The sequence below is a fragment of the Miniopterus schreibersii genome (assembly GCF_964146895.1).
Source record: "Miniopterus schreibersii genome assembly, chromosome: 10".
NCBI lineage: Eukaryota > Metazoa > Chordata > Mammalia > Chiroptera > Miniopteridae > Miniopterus > Miniopterus schreibersii.
In genome coordinates, this window is record NC_138110.1 from 35,284,457 (window position 1) to 35,306,855 (window position 22,399).

A 22,399-nucleotide genomic window follows, 5' to 3' on the forward strand; every position below is an offset into this window, starting at 1 on the left:
CAAAATATCACCTAGTGCACCAAACTGAGAGGTGCTGGAAGCCCAACTTCTTCCTTCTCAGTCCCTAATATGTTATCTTATTATGAAATATGTACAACATACAGAATACATAGAGATTAATATAATTTGCACCCATGTGCTTACGTACATCTTTACATTTTACCCTGTTTGCTTTAGATTTTTTTTGAAAGAAATGAATTATTACAAATAAAATCAAAGTCACCTGTATGATCCTTCCCGGTGCCTTTCCTTTCTTGCCTCCTCTGGGGTGTCCACTATCTTAAATTTAGTGTTTGTCACTACCTTGTACATTTTTATATTCTTACTATATATGTGTCAATACATTATGTTATCTTTGTATTTAAACATTATATATAAAAATGGAGTCATCAGTCATGCTTCTTTTTGTTTTGGCAAGATTAATATGACAGTATGCTTTGTCTCCAGTTAGAATTTGGAATGTTGCATAAATAGATTTCTGAACTTACTAAAAGTAATAGTCATCCCAAGGTTGATTTATAATTAAATTTCTCTTTCAGTCTTCCATGGAAGTTAAAGAAACTGACTTTTTGTCTGTTTTGAGATATAACCTTGTGGATAAGTATAGTTCTGAGTCTTCCATTTTGGTGCTTTTGAGGAGCATTCCTTCTTTTGGCTATTTGAAAATTTATAAATTTGAGAATTTATTCCCCTCCTGCTGGGTGTTTTGGTAGTCTGGAACACCCATGGGAGAGTTCCCCTAGGAATATATCTACCATGTAGGTTATGTCCACATTCACCTTTACTAGAATTCCCCAAATCACACTCTAGTGTGACTGTACCAATTTCAACTAACACCAGTGTAAAGGGGTTGGTTGTTTTGTATCACTGACTTGCTCAAAATCCTTTCTTTCACGTAATAGATTTAAACCTTTCTGCTAATTTGGTGGGTCTGAACTGTTATCTTGCTGTTACTCCTAATGCTTTTTTGAGATTAAATACTGTGTGATATATTTAACAGAGTTCAGATGTACTTTTTTATTTTCTTATATCTGAAAAGAGCAGAATATTGAATGAGAATTCAGTTAGAATATTAGATTAGTCTGGATTTTTGCCACTTTAATATTTGCAAAAGTTCACATGCATAACCCAGGTAGTCCTTTAATTGTGAAGCTGCACTGTGTTACTTCACTGAGACAACGGCTTTGAGGTCTCTCTGTTTCTGGGCCTCCCTTTCTCCTTCCTCCCAGTGTCCAAGTCTCCCCAGTGCCGACGCTAGTGCTGGCCCGGCCGCTACTGCTACCGAGATCCCCCCTCCTGGGGCCTCTATCCGCTCTCCTCCTCCTGGATTCGGGGCCTCCTCAGTGCAGGGTAAAGGCCCCATCACTAGTGCAGATGCTGCACGACTTCTGAGGCCTGGTTGTCCTGTGATGACGTCTGGGGGGCAGGAAGAAGTGCTGAAACTAAGCTGTATTGCTAGGGGAAAGCACTTGGTATGATGGAGTTTAAGCACACCGGGTAGTTAACTGCGTGTGTGATAACAGAGAGGAAGATGGCAAGAGGAGGTCACTTTGTAGTTTTAAGTCTAAAAAAGAAACATACTTGTATTACTCTTTATTTATATTTTTAATGTATCCCAGCCCTTCAAACACACACACACAATTGGGATTTTTTTAATTTGGTATAAAATACTCTATATCCTGCAGTAAATATTTTGCAATTTTATTTTTTGATTATCACAGTAAATAGTGAAACAAACTTCATAGTCAGAGAATTAGATGAGAATATAGAAGTCTGTGTACTTGGATGTATACATTTTTCTTGAAAAGTTCAGTTAGTCATGCTGACTTTGGCTGTCCCCGCCCGCAGGTCCACTTGCTAGTTCTTTGGTCACAGTGACTGTTTTAATGGGAATAATTGAGTTCTTAAAAGAACCTGGAATGTGTATTATTTATATTTTACTGGACAAGATGAGCGGTATTTGTTTCTTCTACTCCAGTTATCAAAAAGATTAACCCTTTGCCCTCTGCATTTTAATTGTAACCATTCAGAAACAAAGGGGTTGTTTGTACATGAGGCGTTAGGCCACGTGGAATGTTGAAGGAGGTAGCAATCATTGGACACATTTTTTTCTTGTGTTGCAGGCATCTGTAGAGGCTTCTGGTGAGATCGAGTTATGCAAGACTGGATTTCCTGAAGATGTTTACAGTGCAGTCTTACCCCAGGATGTGCATGAAGGACAGCCTCTTCTCAATGGTACTGTCTCCAAATATATATTTGTACATATAGTGTCTATACTCTTGAAATAAATTAGCCACGAAAAAGTCTCTAAACCAACTCTATTGTATAACAAGTATGAATTTTTCACAATCACTATAATGAGACTGTAGGGACCTCATTTTAAGATTACAGAAGAGCTCATGAATCTTTCATGTACAGTATTGGAAGACTCCTGATCTCTTGAAAACTTCATGTTTCTTCAATTTTTAAATTATGGTGGAAACCATTACATCACTAAACTTTACTTTTGTGCATATATTTTACTTATTTCACAGAATAATATTTACCAAACATCTGATTCTAATGGTCTTAAAAATTATTTACAGCAAAAATCCGCTTAGTATTTTGAATTAAAGAAATTACTATAATATTATCTTTGGCAAAATGTGAAACTTTACTGTATTTAGCTAAATTATAATGAACAGATTTAGCAGGTAAAGTCTTGAGGCAGGAGCATGAAATGCGTATTTTTGTTATGACATTGTTTATAGAAGTTACTAGATAGCTAATTTGGTTGTAGCATATGTGAATTTCAAATATAGACTCATTTCCTATTTAAATATGGATCAAGTTCATTATAGTTATCATAGGAAAACTCTTGCAGTGAAGTCTAGATAAAACCTGAAATAAAACTTGAGTGTGAGAAGCAAAATTGAACCCCTCCCCCCCGGTTTATCTCTAATTGAAATCAAATAAAAGTTTGGTCAGTTGAATTTTCATGGACTTATTTATCATCATACAAAATGCCATTGAAATGTGAAAGCAAGAAGAATTGATTAGTAAGTTGTATTTAAATTCTAATTCCCCACAAATCATGCATATCTCTGAGGTTGTTTTAGAGAGCTGCTTTTAGAAAATCTGTGCAACCTCAACTAATTAATTTACACAGGGCTCTACCACACAACCTTAATTGAAGTGTCTCTGCAGCCCTGACAAACCTTAGTGGTACAGTACTTAAGAATACCATAGACAGAGGACTTTTAAATGCAAATGGCCTCTTAACTGCTGAGGTTCCTTGGTGCAAGTTATCATTTTATTTTCATTTCTATTCTAATCGTGATTTGCTCACACCTCTGTGATCTTTGTGAAGTTGATTTTTTTTTAAAGACATCTTCCTGTCCCTGCCTCATTACATGGTATTTTAATGAGTAAATATTAAATCAGTCTGTCTCAGTACTGAATTGCTATCTCATCTAGTGGGTAATGGTTGACAAGGTAGAGGCTTAATTCAAACCAGAGTGTATAGATTTAGTTTGGCTTAATGTGAGTCTGGAGTTCTTTTGCTCCTGTCATTTTCTTGAAATCTGTAAATTATTTTGTGGCATCCTGGGAACTGTGTGACCTGTAAATATTATTTGAATGCTGAAAAAAAAAAATATTGATTCGATGTTGTAGGGATAATTCAGGCGGATACAAAAATGTCAGTGGAATTTGTTGCATTTTTGCAATTTACTTTTTAGAGTCATGTTTAAATGGCTAATTCCTTCTAATCTCTTTTCCTAAGAGCTTGAATGTATTGGTTGCAAATAAACATATGGTCTGTCACTAGAAACCATTGATTTAAGATTAAATGCATTGGCATGTTAAACAGCTTCAGAAATGAAAGCCTGTTTTCTAATTATTAGATAATGCTGGTGACAGTAGAAATTGGGCATAGCTGCTTGCCAGCATCTTTTTAGTATAATCTGTACACTTGGAATTTTTCTTGAGTTCTAAATGTGAAAGATTGAAAATACTTTTGACTCTGTGCTCCAGCCATCACCGAGAGAAGTGTGTATGAGAGTCTCTGGTAGAATTTCTATGGTTTGGGTGTGCCCAGTGTTTACCACTTCTGTTTTTAAAGCCTTTTAAAAAAACGATTTCTCTCATGACACATTTATTACTCTTTTTCCTTTTTCACTCATAGAATATGTTAAAGGACACTAGTATCTTAAAGCTTAAAACATAAACTTCAAAATACTGACTCATAGAAAAAAAAGTTTTTTAGAAGAAAGAAAACCTTCCTTAGGCTTTTGCGACACATTGACATTCCTTTTTACGAGTGTTCTCACTGGTTAGATTTCTTTTGGAGAATCATTACTTAAAAAATTCTAGGTTTTTGACTTTTTTATCTTATGGTAGTTTTTAGTGGGAAGATAATCCGAAGGTGCATCTATACACTGTCGTAATTGTGTTCATGTATATTATGGGCAGCAGCAAGTCCATTTACCTTATATACTCTAAAGCTGAAAGGGATCTACTGCTCGGCCAGCCAGAGTGATCACTTTTGCCATGGTTTTGTGACTTATATTGCTTAAGGAAAGAGATAATTGCACCTAAGAAATATGCAACCGTTTCCAGGGCATTAGCCTCATGGTAAGTCCTCCCATTTTAAGGTTGACTTTAGAGTCAAGAGTTCTGTTGAAGTTATATTAACTCTTGATGCTTCCTTTAATTTCCCATTGGCGGTTGGGGAGTGGAGGACAGTGGTCCAACGATACTATGCTGTGGCTTCATAGGATACATCCCTGGTGCACTAGACCGTGTACGGAAGTTTAACATTTTGGTTTATAGATGCCACGAATGCTGATCGTTTTTCAGAAAATTCAGTAACGATCTTTGTGAAGGTGCTTGAAAAATATTCAGCATTAGATGGAGATTAAGGGGTATTAGTTGTGTTAGAAAAGGTGTGTAGAAGACATGTAAAAGCAGGACTGTAGTTCAGAAAACATTCCTTTCTCCCCACCCCCTTCTTATTTTTTTTGCCGTTGTAATGACTTTTATAGAAAGAATGGACCCAGGGAACCAGCTCTATCCTTCTACTTTCTCTTCTGGTTTTCATCAGTATGGTTTTTGTAAAATCCAGAGGACGGCAAGTGTATTTTGTGGTGAACCTTTACGTTTCTCGTTATATCATGTTGAATATTTCCACTCTTTTGAAAATCGTTCAGTATGTAAAAAATGGCTGTGGAGGCCTTCGTTCCATTTTGTTAGAAAAACCAGATTTTGCTTAACTGTGCCTCTATTTTTGTACTTACAGGTTGTTTCCAGTTTTTCTCTCTTACATATAATGCTGCTATGGAGATTATTTTATAGAAGACTTTGATTTTTCTTTAGGGATATTTTCTTCAGGGATTTGTGTTCAAAAGTAGGATTACTAGGCCAAAAGGAATGCAGAGTATGTCAGTATTTTTCTTCGCATTTTTGTGGGACTCTTCTTTACAGGGCTAAAGTGTGTTAGCTCTTTTCTACATCCTCACTACCATTTAATTTTATAATGTTTTCCATTTTCCTGTTTCCCCTCAGGTGAAAAACATGCCTTTTTTTATCCTGTGGTATTTTTCTGTGCTTACCTTTATAAGTTAGGATCAATTTTAAGCATTTATTGCCAACCCTTTGATTTTATACATAAGTAAATCGTAGCTCAGAGAGATTATAGGCTTTTCCCATGATTATACAGCTCTTTAGATTGTTAGCTACAGACCGGGAATTAGAACCCAGGTTTCCTGATTTCTAATTATTTCCGATGATGGTGGTGATAAAAACCCATTAATGGTATAAGGCTGGGGAGAGTGGGGGCTAATGGACGCTAGCCTGACAGGTGTCTTGTGACAAGTTTATCTTGGAGCTGGTCTTCCTTATTCCCCACTTTACACCATGACTTGTGTGTTACTAGACATATTTGAGAATTGGTGGCTATAAGGTACAGCCCCCCCAATGAAAAATAACTTTCAGTCATGGTCACCATTAGTATTTTGTGCATACCTGTTTACAAGCAGAAAAATTTAGGGCTGTGGAAAAGAATATTTAGCTCTTGATATTTAACTTAACACTCCACTGAACTAGAAAAATCTCTTGTGGTAGCACATTACTTGAAAATAAAATAACTGCAATCATAAATTTTCATTCTGTCACCAGCCATGTATCTGACACTATGAAACAACTGCCACACTGTGACAGTGCAGAGAGGATCTAGGCTGCTTTTAGTGCGGACGTCAAGAGTGATTTTCCCGTGTGTTTTGCCTTGGTGGTCTGCATGCTTAGACATCTTACCAACTAAACTCCTCCGATTCTGGTGCACGTAAATAGCAACCTGCAATTACCGCGAATATTTTCTGTAACTCATTCATACTTGCCAGCTCTGGGCAGCACATGATGATTATTTTCAACTAGATGGAATTTGATTTAGATTAGCTTACTTACTGAGTCTTGTCGGCATTAACATGCTCAGAGGAAGTTGTAGTATGGTATCTTTAGATAACAGTCCTGAAATATTTTTTATTAGTTCAGTAGGACTCTACAACTACACTGCCTTTTTTTCTTCTTTTTTTTTTAACACTGAATATTTTCATATGACATGGGTTACTGAATTGGGAAGCCATATATATCTTAGGCAGGTCTGCTATATTTGAGGCTGGTATTAATTTGTTATGAAACCTGGGGTTTTGTTTTAACTTATTCTTTATTTTGATCAATATTTTTTGATAATTGAATTTGTAAGTGTTTTAAAATGTTTGAAAGATAGGTTTATAAACATCTTGTTTATAATGTTAGCCCTTGCACTTGACTGATTTCCTATCAGGAAAAAGGCACTGAGTACTGAGATCATTCTCTTGGATGTTGTTGATCAGTTCTCAGGATTTACAAATGAAATGCAGCCCTGTGGATTCTCAGGGGAGAACTCTTTTAATACCTGTGGCAGTTTTGTTTTTTTAAAGAACAATTAAGTATATAATATGATCAATATAAGAACTAAGAAATTTCATTCCTGTTTTTACTGTAGTTATTTAGACTTTATTTAATACTTAGAATTTTTTAATGTATCTTTTGATATATTTAATGTCCAGATTTCTTAATGTAATGCTGCAAACTAAGATAAGCCAGTTTGGGTGGTCAATTTTTTTTTTTTTAATCTTTGGCAGTTATACATAGCCTTTAGTAATTTGAAGTAGCTGAGGTCTGTTCTATCACAAACTAGCTGCCAGATCTGTGTAAAAAAAAAAAGTCACAATTCACATATGAAAACATGTTAGCAAGCAGGTACCTGAATGGTTTAAAATCTGTCTTTCTAAGATCAGAGAGCTCCTTTCTCTCTTTCCTGATAAGTTGTCTATTAAGCATCTAATGAGGAGTAGATAATAAACACAATAAATAAGTAAAATTTACTGTATATTAGATGGTATAAATGCTATGGAGAAAAATAAAGCAGAGAAGGGAAATAAGGAGGTTATATGTTCTGCAGTTTATACGGGATGGTAAGGGAAGACATCATTGTGTAGGAGACATTTGAGTAAACTGATGTTGGAGGTGGTTCAAGAGCTGTCGATAACTGGGAGAGGAACATTTAAAATAGAGCAAACAACAAGAGCAAGGGCCCTGAGGCAGGAGTGTGTCTGGATTGTTGAAGGAGCAGCAAGGAGCCTGGTGTGACTGGAGTGGAGAGAGGAAGGGGCAGAGTTGTTGGGACTGAGGTTACATGAGGTTGCAGCAGTTCACAGGCCACATTGAATTGGCGCCTTGTAGGACTCTGGCATTGACTATAAAGAGGTAAAAAGCTATTGGAAGGCTTTCAGCAGAGGAAATACATGATTTGACTGATAAAATTATATCATCCTGGCTGTTGTGTTGAGGAAAAAACCAAAGGGGTTAGGAAGGGAAGAGGAGACCAGTTTGGGATAGTGATAATCTAGGTGAGAGAAGATAGTGTCTTGGACTAAGATGGTAGCAGTAGAGATAAGTGAAGGGGTTGGATTCTAAATATTAAAAAAAAACCTATTTATTGCAGTGCAATTCACATAACATAAAATTAACCATTTTAAAATGAACCATTAAATTGAATTTAGTACATAATAATATTTTGCAACCACCGTCTCTATCTAGTTTCAAATCATTTTCATCACTTCAGCGTAAAACCACTTATCCATTTAGCGTTTTCTCCCAAATCTTCCCCTTGCTCCCCCCAAACCCTTTTGTTTTTGAGTATTCCACCATATGTGTATAGCTTACAATTTGCAAACTACTTGATTACCCATTCACTAGTTGATGCGCATTTGGGGTGTTTTCACCTTTTGGCTGTTGTGAAGAGTATGGGTATGAGCATGTGTATACATGTACTTTTTGAGTACCTGTTTTCAGTTTTTTTGGGTAGATACCTGAGAGTAGAATTGAGGGGTCATAGAGTAATTCTAAGTTTAACTTTTTGAAGAACTCTCAACTGTTTACGACAGCATGTGAACCATTTTATATTCCAACTAGCAATATATAAGGGTTCTAGTTTTCTCCACATCCTCACTAAAACTTGTTAGTTTTCATTTATTTTGATTGTAAACATAGTGGTGTGAAGTGGCATGTCCTTGTGGTTTTGATTTGCATTTACCTATTGACTGATGACACTGAGTATCCTGTCGTATGTATCATTTGTACGTCTTCTTCGGAGAATTGTCTATTCAAGTCCTTTGCCCGTTTTTAAATATGCTTGTTTTTTGGTGTGTTTTTGAGTTGTAAGAGTTCTTTCTATATTCTAGATAGTAGACTCTTATCAGATATATGATTTGCAAATATTTTCTTCCATTCTCTAGATTCTTTTCACTTCCTTGATGCCCTTTTATGCACAGTTTTTAACTTTGATGAAATCTGATTTATCTATTTTTTCTCTTATTGCTTTTTCTTTTGGTGTTATATCTAAGAGTCCACGTGATATGAGCTAGAAGTCCAACTTTATTCTCTGTGTTTTGAAAATAGTGACAGCATTTGATGGACTGGATAGGTGGTGTGAAGAAAGAGGCGTTAGGGATGACTCCATGATATTTTGTCTGAACACTGGGAAGGCTGTTAGTCACTGTGATAGGGAATATTGGGAACTTGGTTTGAATCCGCAGAGCTGTATATCAGAGATGTCAAGGAGACATTTAAATATGGGTTTGGGGTTCGGTGGAGTGGCCTGGGCTGCACAGTGGGCAGTACTAGGTGTATAAATAGTACAGTCATGACGCAGGGTGAAATCACTAAGCAGCCAAGCTTGAGGAGAAAACCGAAGAAGAAAAATGATTTCATATCGAGACTTTGAGCACTGTAGTGTTAGGAAATCAGGATCAAGAGGCAGATCGAAGAATGACAGAGTGACTAGGGAGGTGGCAGAGAAATCAGTAGGGTGTGGTGTCTTCGAAGGCAAGCGGAAGAGTGTGTCAAAAGGAGGGAGTGGTCACCTATGCCAAATGCTACTGAAGGATCAGCTCACATGGGGACTGAGAATTCACCCTAGATTTTGCAACATGGAGGTTACTGGTGTCTTTGATTTGGGTGAATTCAGCAGTCAGATGGATACAGACTGAATTTTTCTTTAAAAGGAAGAAGAGAAGTTGGGTGGTAGGTGGCGAGGGAAGTGGGGTCACCTGAGAGTATTTTTTAAAGATGGAAGTAACATGTTTGCATGATGATGGCAAAGAATCCAGTAGGCAGGGAAAAAGTGATGGTGCAGAGGAGGACAGGTAATTGCTAAGACAATGGCATGGAGTGGACTAGAGAAATGAGTTCAAGTGGGACTCAGACATCTGTTTTTATGACAAGCTCTACAGATGTTTTTACATACCTGCATTTGGAAACCACTCTTTACACATTTTGTTGAGTCACTCCTAAAATGGTTTAAAATCCTTCATTTCAGCTCCGTGATTTTATGTCAGCAGAAGGTTTGTTGGGTAGAAATGGCAGCTAGGATAAAAATGAAAACCGGGTGGTGTTCGATGATGTAAACAGTGTTTTCATTGCTGTAGCATCCTTGACAGATGGTTATCCAGTCACTGCCACTCTCTCCCCCCAAATGAGGAGGATATCACTCCCTTACAAAGTCTGCTCCATCTTTGGAGAGCTCTAACTGTTAAAAAGTGGTTTCTTAAAAAGTTTAACTGAAGCATATGTTCTTAAAATTTTTACCCACTGGTGCCCATTTCATCATTTGGCACCACAGAGAGGAAGTATATTCTTTTATGTTCTGAGGTCATTTATTTTATCATTTTTCATTCAACAAGTCTTTCTGAGCATCTGTCATGTGCCAGGTGTTTTCAGGGAATGGGGCCAATGGTGGTCAACAAGACGAGCAAAATGCCTGTATTTGCAACTTATATTTAAGAGATCTCCAAATACCTAAACATAATCACTTCGGCTCCTTAAATCTTTTCTGCCGCAGGCTGTACGTCAAACAGTTTCTTTAGTGGTGTTTGAGCATCCTGGTTTAGTTTTGCCTTTCAAAGAGAGGAAACTGAGGTTTCCTCTACACTTGAGCCCTTGCTGCCCATGTCCTGTGTGTGTTTTGCCTTTGATGTGGATGCAGCACTTCTGGTGCAGCCCAGAGTGGATGGGAATGTGTACTTTGGCCTCATTGTGTTGGCTCCTGTTTAAGATTGTGGATAACTAAAACTCCTGGGTGTTTTTCAGATGAACTATTAACAGTCTTGCACTTGTAAAATTGATTTTTGCACTCATATGTTAGACCTGTAAGTTGTTTTCCCCCCCTCCAAAGGCCATAGCTTCAATACCACTAGGAGACCCCACTGGCAACCCCAACACATAGTAGCCCCAGGAATCAATGTCAGTACTTATTTTAAATTCTCATTTGAACAAAGGGGTATATGGTAACATCTAAAAGTTTGACATAGCTGTCAAATTGATGGAGTAAACTGTTACAGATATGTGAAGGTATAAATAACAGGGGATTTAGGTCATCCTCATCCTGGTTAATAGTTTCAGAATGCTGCTGAAAAATGAATTTCATTTCACAAAAAATAAAAATTATCTGTTTTCAAGAATGCACGTATCTTATTAAAGCACATCTATAGCTGTTTCAAAGTATCCATTTCATCTTGAGAACTTTTATGTCAATAGATGGTTGTCCCCTAAACTGACAGAACATAGGACAAAGAGGAATCCTTTATGGTATGCGGAGATCTGAGCACTGTTTTGATTTTTCTTGCCTTTCAGTAACTGTTTTGAACTGTGTCTCTGCAGGAGTCTAAAGTTTGCTTCTTTAATTGTTCCTTGCTGAATCTTGTATAGATCACTCTGGTTGGGATTTGCTCCTTTGTAAGGGGAAAGCGACTGACACCTTGATCTATTATTTTTCCTCTTCAATGCGGACTAAGTTCCTCTTATGGATGCTTTACTTTGCTGTTCTTTTGAAGAAAATGTCCTTTATGCTTTTTTTAATGGAATTGTCTTTGACGTTAATATTCATATTCTTGTGTTGTATCATGAATGTAATTGAGCATGCCAACCATTTTTGAAGTTGTGTGTCTTTATATGAGGACATGCCTCCTCTGTGCATCACTCCAGGAGCCTGTCATTCTGAGCATCATTTCTCCTAGTATGAGGAAGTATCCCTTTAATATATGAATTCATCAGGTTTTAATTGCAATACCTTTTAAATTGACTTACATATCCTACATTATTTATATGCTTATATTCTTTCCAATTTACATTTTGTTTGTAGTGTCTGGATTTAAAAGTACTGGAAATAACTGTTCTAAAGTTATCTAGTTTTAATTTTCTTTAAAAAAAAACCCCAGTATCATTGTTTTTCAGATTTTAGGGTGTTTGAGATGAGCTTGTTAAAATGCAGATTCCTGGAACCCACCCCAGATTTTAAGGGCTGGATCCTAAGAATGTGTATTTTTGCAAGTGAGCTTCAGGTGATTCTAATAAAGGTGGTCTCCCACCAGACTTACCTAGTTGGCCTTAGTATGTATTTTCATGACAGAAACAAAAGTCAAGTTCAGTTATGTTTCTTCTACGTTTAGATAGCAAAGTCTTATTAGTTCAGATGGATTTTTGAAAGTGCTATACTTTGGAGGTACTATATCACCTCTTCTTTCTTGTCTTTTTATGTGGAGGCCTACCTCTGTCTTCATTTGGATAGATATTACAGCATCCAACATAGGTATTAACGAGTATTATGTTAATGATTGATCAGAACATACACCTGTATACACTATTATGTTTATTTTGAAACATCTGACTATTTCACCAGATGCTCAAATAAGGAGACTAGTAAGTTCTCATATAAGTGCTGATAAATAGAGATTAAGATTCTTTACTTGCCTGGTAGAAAAAAAATTATAGCAGAGAAAACAGCTTATAAATTCCAGTTTCAGTTTATTCTGGGACCGGAAGCTCCTTCTTCCTGACCCCTTCCTTTCCTTGCTGATGGAGTGGCCGCCTCACCAAGGGCATTTCTGTCAGAGGGGAAGCACCTGATATACTGCATTTGATTTTCCTCTGACATCAGCTGGCCTTCCTGATGTTCTCCTTTCATATTGACACTTCACTTTAGTTAGCGGTTTCTTGAATTACATCTTTAAGCCCTACAAATAAGGGCCAGTTCATTATTACTTTGTCCTTCATTTCAGAAATTCACTTTAAGTATTCTCAGATTAGCAGGTATTCGGAATTTAAGAATGTGTGGATATGGAAATTCTCAGAGCCTGAGGAGTATTTGTATTCTGCACCTTCATTCAACAAATACTCATTTTCTGTTGTGTGTAAAGAAGTCACTATGCATTCGTTGCCTTGGAAAACGCCAGTGCCCAGCTGACACCGATTAGCTGTGGTAGTGGGGAAAGGGGTCATCATTCGTGGTAATCATTTAAATTATAAATATTTCTTTGTAGAATTTCTGTGTGGTTTTGAAGGTCACAAATAATGGGCCACCTTAATGAACTGATCAGAGGAAAGTCTCGACCGAGCTGAATATTTGTTCTCCTAATTCCCTTGTGAAATTAAAACTTGCAGATTTTTACATTATGCATATATGTAATTATTCCTTCAGTTCATCTTTTGTTGACTTGTTGTCTATTCTGTGGACGCAGAGACATTTATTAAAGCATCTTGTTGCATCTCTGTTGTAGAAAAATGGTCCTTTATGAGGTAATCTCATACTAACTGTTCAGATTGATAAAGCCACAGTGTGGTATTGCCACTCCACTAATGATTAACAAATTAGTAGATAGCATGAATTCTTCATCTGTATTAGTTCCTCATTCTCAGAGGGTTAGTAGTTTAACCCATCTCAAATAATAATGATAATTTCTTATTTTTCAGGCAGCCATTTAAATAAACTAGGCAATTAAGAACAGATTCATCCTTTGTTTTGCCGATTACTGATATGTCTGGTGCTCACATTGTGTGCATTTCAGCAATGCTACATGGGAATGGGTAAGAAATGTCTTCCCTTCAGCATTCAGGTCGGTTACTTATAGATGTATTATATTTGCATAGCATTTTATACTTCTTGAGCAGTTTCATATGTTTTATTTTAGCTGCTCCAAACTCTGTGAGTCAGGTAGAATGGTGGGGCCTTTCTGTTTTCACATTATGAAACTGAGTTCACAGAGGTAGAGTGACTCACTTTGAGTCAGAAGATTAATAAGTGGCTGAACATGGTCTGGATACTGTCTTCTGATTTCTATCCATTGTATGGAGTCCTTGCCCTCTAGCCCATGAGTCAATGCCTCATAAAGGCCACTTCTGATGGAGGATCTTGTGCACCTTTCACTTTCTCACCCACCCACCCTCTCTTGCCCACATAGTAGGACTCATTGTTTCTCTGGGATTTTAAAATCCATATTGCCAGTCAAGGTACATGGTTATTTTCCCATTTTACCCCTGAAGAATGATCATAAACTTTGCTCTGTTTCCTTGAGATGTTAGTGAGTACACCCAGAATCCTTCTCAGCTCTTTGGTCCTGTTGTTCTACCTTTTTGAACTATGATAGGTTCTCAAAAACTCAGTTCTGTTCTTGTTACGTCTTGGGGGACCAGGTACTTTGTATCATCACCATCTACCCAGCATACTTTAAGCCATGAATGTTTTCTACTTCAGAAATGTAAATTAATTTCTATAGAAGATGAAAGAAGACAAACGTAGCCCTCATGAAGCAGCATCTTGGTTTTCCCAGACACAGTGGCCAGCAGTTAATTGGGCACAGGTATAGATGGGTCCTCTTGTTTTCCCAGAATACTAGTTGATCAGGGAAGAACTAGCACATAAGAGCACCAGAGAGCAACAGGAGATGGCATACATATAAGAGATTTCATGGATCGATAATAATAGTAGATTTTTTAATTTATCAGTGACTTGTATGTGCCATGTTCTTAATAGAAATTATCTTTAATCTTTAAAATAGCCCAGCAAAGTGCTTATCCTGTGTTACAGAAAAGAAATTCAAATGTGAATAGTTTTCAAGTGATATTTTCAAACCATACAATTAACAAGTGGTGGCATGAGGAGTTGACCCAGGTCTGCGGGACTTCCCCTCCTATACTCTTCCTTATATACTGTGACGTCTCTATAAGATGTACCTGAATATTCAGGTAAATGAGGGAATAGACCCAGCAGTCATCAGTTATTGGAGAAGACACTTTGGAGAATGGCAGGTTGGATAGAAAAGGAGGAGCTGATAAACCCTATTAGTTGTATAAGGCAGTATAAGGCGAGTGTTCTGGTACATGCACTGAGTTGCATCCTAACTGGTGGTGGGTCTTACTGAAGGTCTCAGTGAGGATGGGAACACAGGCTTTATAACTTTGGGGGAATAAGAATCTGCTTTATGTGATTATGGCCAGAAAGGGGAAGTATCAAGGCAGAGAGATGAAAGGTGTTGCTTTGGTCAGGGGTCTGTGCTTTTCTGCTGTGGTCCCAAGGTGGTCATCAGCTCTCCAAGGTAGGGACTGTGCCATTTGTTTACCCAGTGCCCCCAGTGCCTAGCACAATGCCTGGAAGAACCTGACCTTAACACTAGTTGATAGATTAAGTGAATGAATGCTTATGAACAAAAGTTTGGAGAGTTACTGGGAAATGAGGTCAAGAAGAGTATCGTCTATTGCCGGGAATAGTATGGAAATTAAAAAAAAAAAAGTAGTAGTAATTGAGAAAGATGGAAATGGGATACTGGCTTATGAAATTGGTAGAAAATATTTGGGTAAAAAGAAAATTTAAGCTGTAGGGTCACACTATTTCAGGCCACAGAAAAACTGCTTTGGGAACAATTTCTTCTCTAGTTTGTCCTTAATTTTTTTCCTTCTCTTTAGGTGGATCGTTTTTTCCTAAATGCATTCCAGAATATTTTGATATTCTTACAAGATTATATTGTAAAATAGAGAGTAGAGGAATAAAAATTAAGGGCTTTTTCTAGGTCAGATCTTAATAGAAAATTGCCATGGCAGTGATTGATGTGCTGCGTGACGCTTCTATTAAAGTGTTCCTGCGACTTGCCTAGATGTGAAGCAAGGCGGTGTCGTTCACAGCCCACAGTGTGTTTGCATAGGGACTTCACTAGAAGGATCTTTACTTCTGTGGCCTCTTTTCTTGCAAAATAGGGATGCAAAAGTTATTCAGAGTGTTAGATTTCTAAAAATTGACAGAACATTTACTATCTGGGAAATTTTTTTTCTTTAGTGCTGTCTTAGTCCATTTGAGCTGCTATAGCAGAATATCATAGACTGGATTACATATAAACAACAAGAATGTATGTCTCACTGTTCTGGAGGTTGGGAAGTCCAAGATCAAGACCCTCGCTGATTTGGTGAGGGCCCCCTTCCTGGCTCATAGACAGTGGTCTCCCATTGTGTCCTCACAGGGTAGAAGGGGCAAGGGAGCTCACTTTCTGTTGTTGTTGTTTTAAAATCAGGATTCTGATTCCATTATCGCGGCTTCACTCTCATAATCATGTACCTCCTAAAGGTCTTACCTCCAAATACAATCATATGAGAGAATAGGTTTCAACATATGAATTTTGCTGAGCCACAAATATTGCCCATAGCAATTCCTAGCAGAAAACAAATTTTAGTATTTTTGGAAAAAGATTATGATATATATTATAATTTTAGATTTGTGAATAGGGCAAAAGAAAATGATCATTTTCAAATACTGTAGAACTTAGGATATCTTATTTGAGTTTTTGTGTGCAGATCATTCTATAACAAATTGTGTAGTATTTATTGATTCAAAGTGACATTTGCTTTCTCAGATTTTTGGAACTACATTTTTGGTTATATATCTGATTAGCTGAGGAAATGGTATAAAGAGCTGCTTTAAATAAATAAAGATTGCATTAAATGGATGAGTGTGTGTGCTCAGAAATGCGCCTGATTCTAAATTTTTAACTAACTCTTAAAGGGAGCTCATCAAAATTTGAGATCACAGAAATCTCAGCCTCCCATGGAAATTGAATTTGTTCACTGTTCTAGACCGCATTAAAAGAGGGATTACTGCTCTCACAGTCGACATCCACTTTGGAAAGTCTTGGCAGCACTACAGCTCTTTGCGCCCCAAAGGAGGTAACACAATTTTAGATTTCAGTCATTGCGGACAGAGCCCAAATCCACTCCTCCGGGGCTCCCTGGAAGAGGCCTGCTCAGATGCTCTGCTCACATCTTGACCCCCTCTGTTTTCTCATGGCTTGTGGCAATTAATTCTGCCTTGTAGACTCCAGGTAGCTTGTGTGATTACTGCACAGATGTCTTGTTTGGGATGGTGTATACCCATGTCTTTGAGAGCTGTAGTGTTCCAATTGTTAAGACTGGGGAACATTGTCAGAAATACATTTTACATCATGGTCCTCTATTCTCATATATATTTGTGATATACATATTTCACAAGACAATACACTTACTCTTGACAGTGATGTACTCCATTCTCCATTTTATTTTATACTAATAATCTGTTGTTATCTGCACTTTGAAAAGCAGTGCATTGTTTTCTGGGTAGAGTGAGTACTCAGCCCCAGTGTTTCCAGAAGTGTTTCTGTCTGTTCTCCAGTAGAAATGGACTCTGGTGACCGGCTATGACTTACCCACACCCATGGCCACTTTGATAGTGTTAATGCAATTAGAAAATGATCATATAGCTTCTAATATTTCTTTATTGACCATTCTGTACTAGATATGAAAGTAGCCTTTTTTTTTTCTCTCTCTCCGTGAATTAGCACTTGTATGCCTCACTGTCTCCTGTTAGGTGTGAGCACTCTGATTATATATCCAGTTTATAAATGAAAGAAGAGGTTCATTATTCTGCCAAGGAAGTAGCAGAGCAAGGACACTGCTTAATGCTGCATTATTCCAGAAATTCTGCTTTTCGACCTAATGACTCTTTTCTTTTTTTTCAATCTGCATCTGAAGATACATTTTCCATTAATTTAGAGAGAGTGGAAGGGAGAGAGGAGGGGGAGAGAGAGAGAAATATGGATGTGAGAGAGACACAGGGCCGGGAATTGAACCTGCAACCCTTAGGTTTGGTAGGCTGATGGCTCTGATCACTGAGCCATACTGGCCAGGGTGTAATAACTCTTTTCTTATGCAATTCTAGATGTCCTAAAAATGAGTAATAAGAAAGGTATATAAATTGTGATTACTGACATATAAAGTAGAGTCATAACTTACTTTTTATTAGTTAATAATTTGTATTTTTCAAGTTGTAGGCAGGACTAGGGGATAATAGAGATTCATTCATCTGTTTTGCAAGTCATAAGCAGGACTTTCATTAAGAAAAATAAAGTTTTGCCCGGCTGGGCGTGGCTCAGCGGTTGAGCATTGACCTAGGATCCAGGCGATCGGGGTTCGATTCCCAGTCAGGGCACATGCCCAGATTGCAGGCTCAATCAATGACTCTCTCACCATTGATGTTTCTCTCTCTCTCTCCCTCTCCTTTCTGCTCTCTGAAATCAATAAAGATATATTAAAAAAAAAAAAAAGGAGGAACAATTAAAAAAAAAAAAAAGAAAAAGAAAGTTTTGATATTTTATCTTTGGTTTATGTTAACCAAACACATCAAGGCTGACTTCTTTCAAACATTTATTGATAATTACCACAATTCAAACATACTTGCTTTAGTTGTAGATATATTTTTATATGAAGGTAGTTATGTTTTTTATAAGCTTATAGTTTTCATAGCTGTGATTTAAAAATATCAAACTAATGGAAGTAAATTAATTTTTTTCAGAGAAAAATAACTTAGCATTAGAAATATGTCAACTTTGGACTCAATGATGTTTTGAAAGGCAAATTATAATTTTCAGTGGAGTAGCTATTAACTAGATCACACAATGGCAATTCTGAGGGACAGATATCACATTATATATGGTGCCTAATTGTTTTGAGTGAATTAGGATACATCTGAAACCAATATATAAAGGTCTCATGTCATTAGAGATTGTGGGTGTCACCTGTCCATTGTTGGTTGCATCAGAAAGTAGTGTATGAATTTACCTTCAGATATAAGCAAAACAGTAATTTACGTAGGCTTTGGTTTCTACCACTGGTGGTTCTGCCAAAACCCAGTAAATAGTGTGTATTGAATGTTGCCAAGGCTCATTCGATTTATTATGCTTTTCATCCTTCTGTGGGAGTTAGCCTCATTAATAATGGGGTTAATGCTACACCCAGCACTTACTTAGCTACTTAATTCTTGAATGCCACTGAAGCATATTAAGGGAAAACTTTGAATATTACAGTTTAGCAGTCAAACGTCTTTGGAGCAAAGTCAAATATATGAGAAATAAATACACATACATCAGATATTTTAGGTACACACTTATAGTATGTTATTGTACGCAGAGAGTTCTTGATGTATGATCTGTGAAATCACATAGATGATAAGATTATGAAACTTCATTGTAATTTAAAAAGGTTTTCAGAACCTAATTACATATACTGGTATGGTCTAATAATTCGCTTTAATTTTACATTTGATCACAGAAAAAAATTAAAAACCAACAAATAATTTTATGACAGACTTTTTAAAGCATATCAAGAGTATGATAGTGGATTGCCATCAACTCCATTTACTTGTTAGTGGCATCGCTGAGCATCATTTTTCACTGTTTCCTTTAGTCATGTGTCCTGGGAATGTTGGAGGTACCTCAGGATAGCAGCCAACTGGCCATGGGTCATTTCTTTATCCTTTTATTCAATATCTGAAATCTTTGTCACTGAGCATTCTTTTAGGATTGGATGGTAATAGGTAATCATTTAACATTACAAAATATTTGACCACCCTCATCCTTGGCCAGCATCACCTATGCATTTTTTTTTTTTTTAAATATATCTTTATTGATTTCAGAGAGAGGAAAGGAGAGGGAGAAAGAGAGAAACATCAGTGATGAGAGAGTCATTGCTCGGCTGCCTCCTGCACACCCCAACTGGGGATCGGGCCCACAACCCGGGCATGTGCCCTGACTGGGAATCGAACCCCAATCGCCTGGATCCTAGGTCGATGCTCAACCGCTGAGCCACGCCGGCCGGGCTCACCTATGCACTTCAATACCGAAGCACAGAGAGCTTTGCAATATGTTAACCTTACAATTAGCTGAGCTCACATGTGTATATAAAATGAAAGAGGACCTGTCACACATTTTTTATCTTTTATGAAGGAATTTTCTAATTGTACTTGTACTGAAATAGCCTTAGGGCACCATTAGGACAACTCTACCTCCAACTAGAATAAACTCCACTTTTTTGTGACCTAATTGTGTGTATCAGGTTTTTTTTGGCATGGCTTAAATTGCTGTATTGTAATCAGCCTTTGGTACTCTGTGAATAAATTATTTTCCTTATTAAAAAGTGGAATGATTATTATTTTAACAATGCTAAATAAAATCTTAACTGTATTTGGAATAGGTAAATTGGTTTGACCATTGCTCACTATGAAGAAAGTATTTTCTCTGTGCCTCAGGGCCTTGTAATGATGGCTGCTTCCCAAATTTCCGATAGAACTAGAATAACCTGTCACTATGGCTACCAGGATTTAAATTTACTGTTATTAGGGGGAAGCTTATAAATTCCCAAGCCACTTGGAAGTTGAATCCATCAACTAAATCCATAACTGCTCCCGTAGGAGCTGGGGGAGAAGCCCTGTAGATTTTAGTATTATTTCTCCCACATCAGGTTAGTGGATTGGATAACTTGACAGTCATTTTTTTTCTCTTTAAAAAAGAAGATGATTTAATAAGTAAAGCAATACTGATCTTTTTTTTCTTTATAATACAATTTCTCTCTGAACTATTTTCTATACTGCTGCTGGGATTCTTTATATAAGGCAGATTTGTATCTTTTCTGCATAAGAACTCACCATAGGCATATATGGGCCTACAAGTGCCTTAAGGAGGAAGTCTAGCTCCTTAACCTAGCCTACGAGGTCTCAGATCTGGTCCTGGGTGTGCCTCTGCAGTTTCTTTGCCCCATAGCCCTGGTGGGCATCCTGGGCCCTCATCATATGGAGCTATTATTGATGGATGCTGGCTGCATTATGCTGATTTGTCTCTCCAGAACCTACTGATTCCCTCTGTCTACCTTTCAATTCTAGGAAGTTGTTTTTCTATACTAGTTGGGCAATTCTGCCAGGATGGCCTGTATCTGTCTCTTGTGTCAAGCACAGCACAATCAATAATGTTGAGATTTTTTTCTAAGGTAAATTTATTTGTAGATGAGAGTTAGAAACCTTTGACTGTATTTATATTTATATAAGTGTACCAGATTTGCTTGAGTTCCAGATACTAGGTTAGGAGCTGTAGATGTGTTAATTAGCTTAGTTATCATAACCAGTAGGAGATTTTATATATATTTTACAGGAATTGAGTAAACAGATTCAGAAATGTTAGGGAATTTGCACAAGCTCCCAGCTAGGAAATAGAAAATTCCATACTTTTTTACAGGCTATGTGCTATCTTTCTAAGATAGGATTATACACTGTACTATATTTTGAAGAAATGATTCGTTTGGATTTTTTAAAGGTTTTATTATATAGTCATATTACCTCCCCTAATTGTTCTGTTTAAGTGTTGTTTATGTTTAATAGAGGACAATTGAGCAATAATGGATATCTAAGTCCATTTTTCTCAGGATGATGTGTCTTTAAAATATTTGTACAGTTTTTATAGCATGCATCCATAAATTTCCTTAGACTAGCAATATGTGACCTTTTTATTAAATCTCATATTCATTAAATGTTTTCCTGCATTTCTTTAAATGTGAATCATTGCCCTCTCAGCCTGAGCAGTTCAGAGTGTTTGACAATGCTGTTGACCATAGGCTCTAGCTCTTTACCTGTAAAAATATTGTACTTCAGGTAAGTTTTCGTGTTTTTCAGTTCACAATTAAGGAAAATGATGAAGTCATCTTGCATTATTTTCTACATGCCCAAGTATTTCTTAAATGTAAATGTGTATATTTTGGAATCAGGAGCTGTGAGCTGTGGGTCATAAACCATACCCGAGATTTAACCCCTTCAGTTTCCTTCAGATTCTGAAGATAATAATCGCCCGTCTTACATGCTTTTAGGATGAGTAAATGAGTCACTATTTATAAAGTGCTTAGAATAAAACCCAGCACACAATAAATATTAAATAAATGCTTCTTACGATGATTTAGGATGTTTTTCTTTATGACTTTGTTTTCAACATGAAGTACTTTCAGAAATCAAGTTAATTTACATTTAATAAATTAATACATTAAGATAGATAAGACCATTTTTAGAAAACAAGTTCTAGGTGTAGCATCTAATTCCTCCTCCTCCCTAATATATTTTTACTTAATCTTGTCCCCCTTTATAAGCAGAAAAATTAATGAATAAAATATGTTCTTTGAGTTTTACTCTTTCCCACCCATCTTCCTTGGATTCACTGCTGGCAGATACTAGTTTTTGTATTCAGTGTATTAATTGAATGGTGGCAGCTCCTTTATTTTAGGTACTTTGTAAATATTGGATACATGAATCAATGGCTGTACAGTAATGTGCTGAGTTTTTTGCTGCTTTTGACCTTCAGAAGAAGAAACTTGAAGAGTCTTCCAGAACTTCATATACTGAAACATAAATATTAAAGTAGAAGTCTCTCTCTCCTCCCTCCCCAAATAAAAAGTCCTTAATATCTGTGTCATAGCTATGGCATTTGCCTGATAAAGTAGACATAAAGATACTAGAATTTAAATACCAGGCAATTTTTAAAATAATTCATATTTGTATATAATACTCCTTTCAAATAATTATCTTAAAATTTCAGAGCCAACGCAGTGAACAGGCGGTGTGTGCTCCATAATACTAACACTGAAAAGCATAGCAAGGTGCCTGAGACACTGCACTGCCCAACCCTTCAGTGGCCAAAGCAACACTTGGACAGCATTC

General features: G+C 36.9%; 1 protein-coding gene across 1 annotated transcript in view; it reads left to right on the forward strand.

Annotated features, from left to right (window-relative positions):
* The window catches only part of CDH2 (cadherin 2), a 208,630-nt gene that overhangs the window by 26,947 nt on the left and 159,284 nt on the right, over positions 1-22,399 (forward strand). Inside the window, exon 2 of the mRNA XM_081150215.1 lies at positions 2,124-2,235. Coding sequence (XP_081006341.1) covers positions 2,124-2,235 — 112 coding nt within the window. The remainder of the gene's footprint in view (positions 1-2,123; positions 2,236-22,399) is intronic.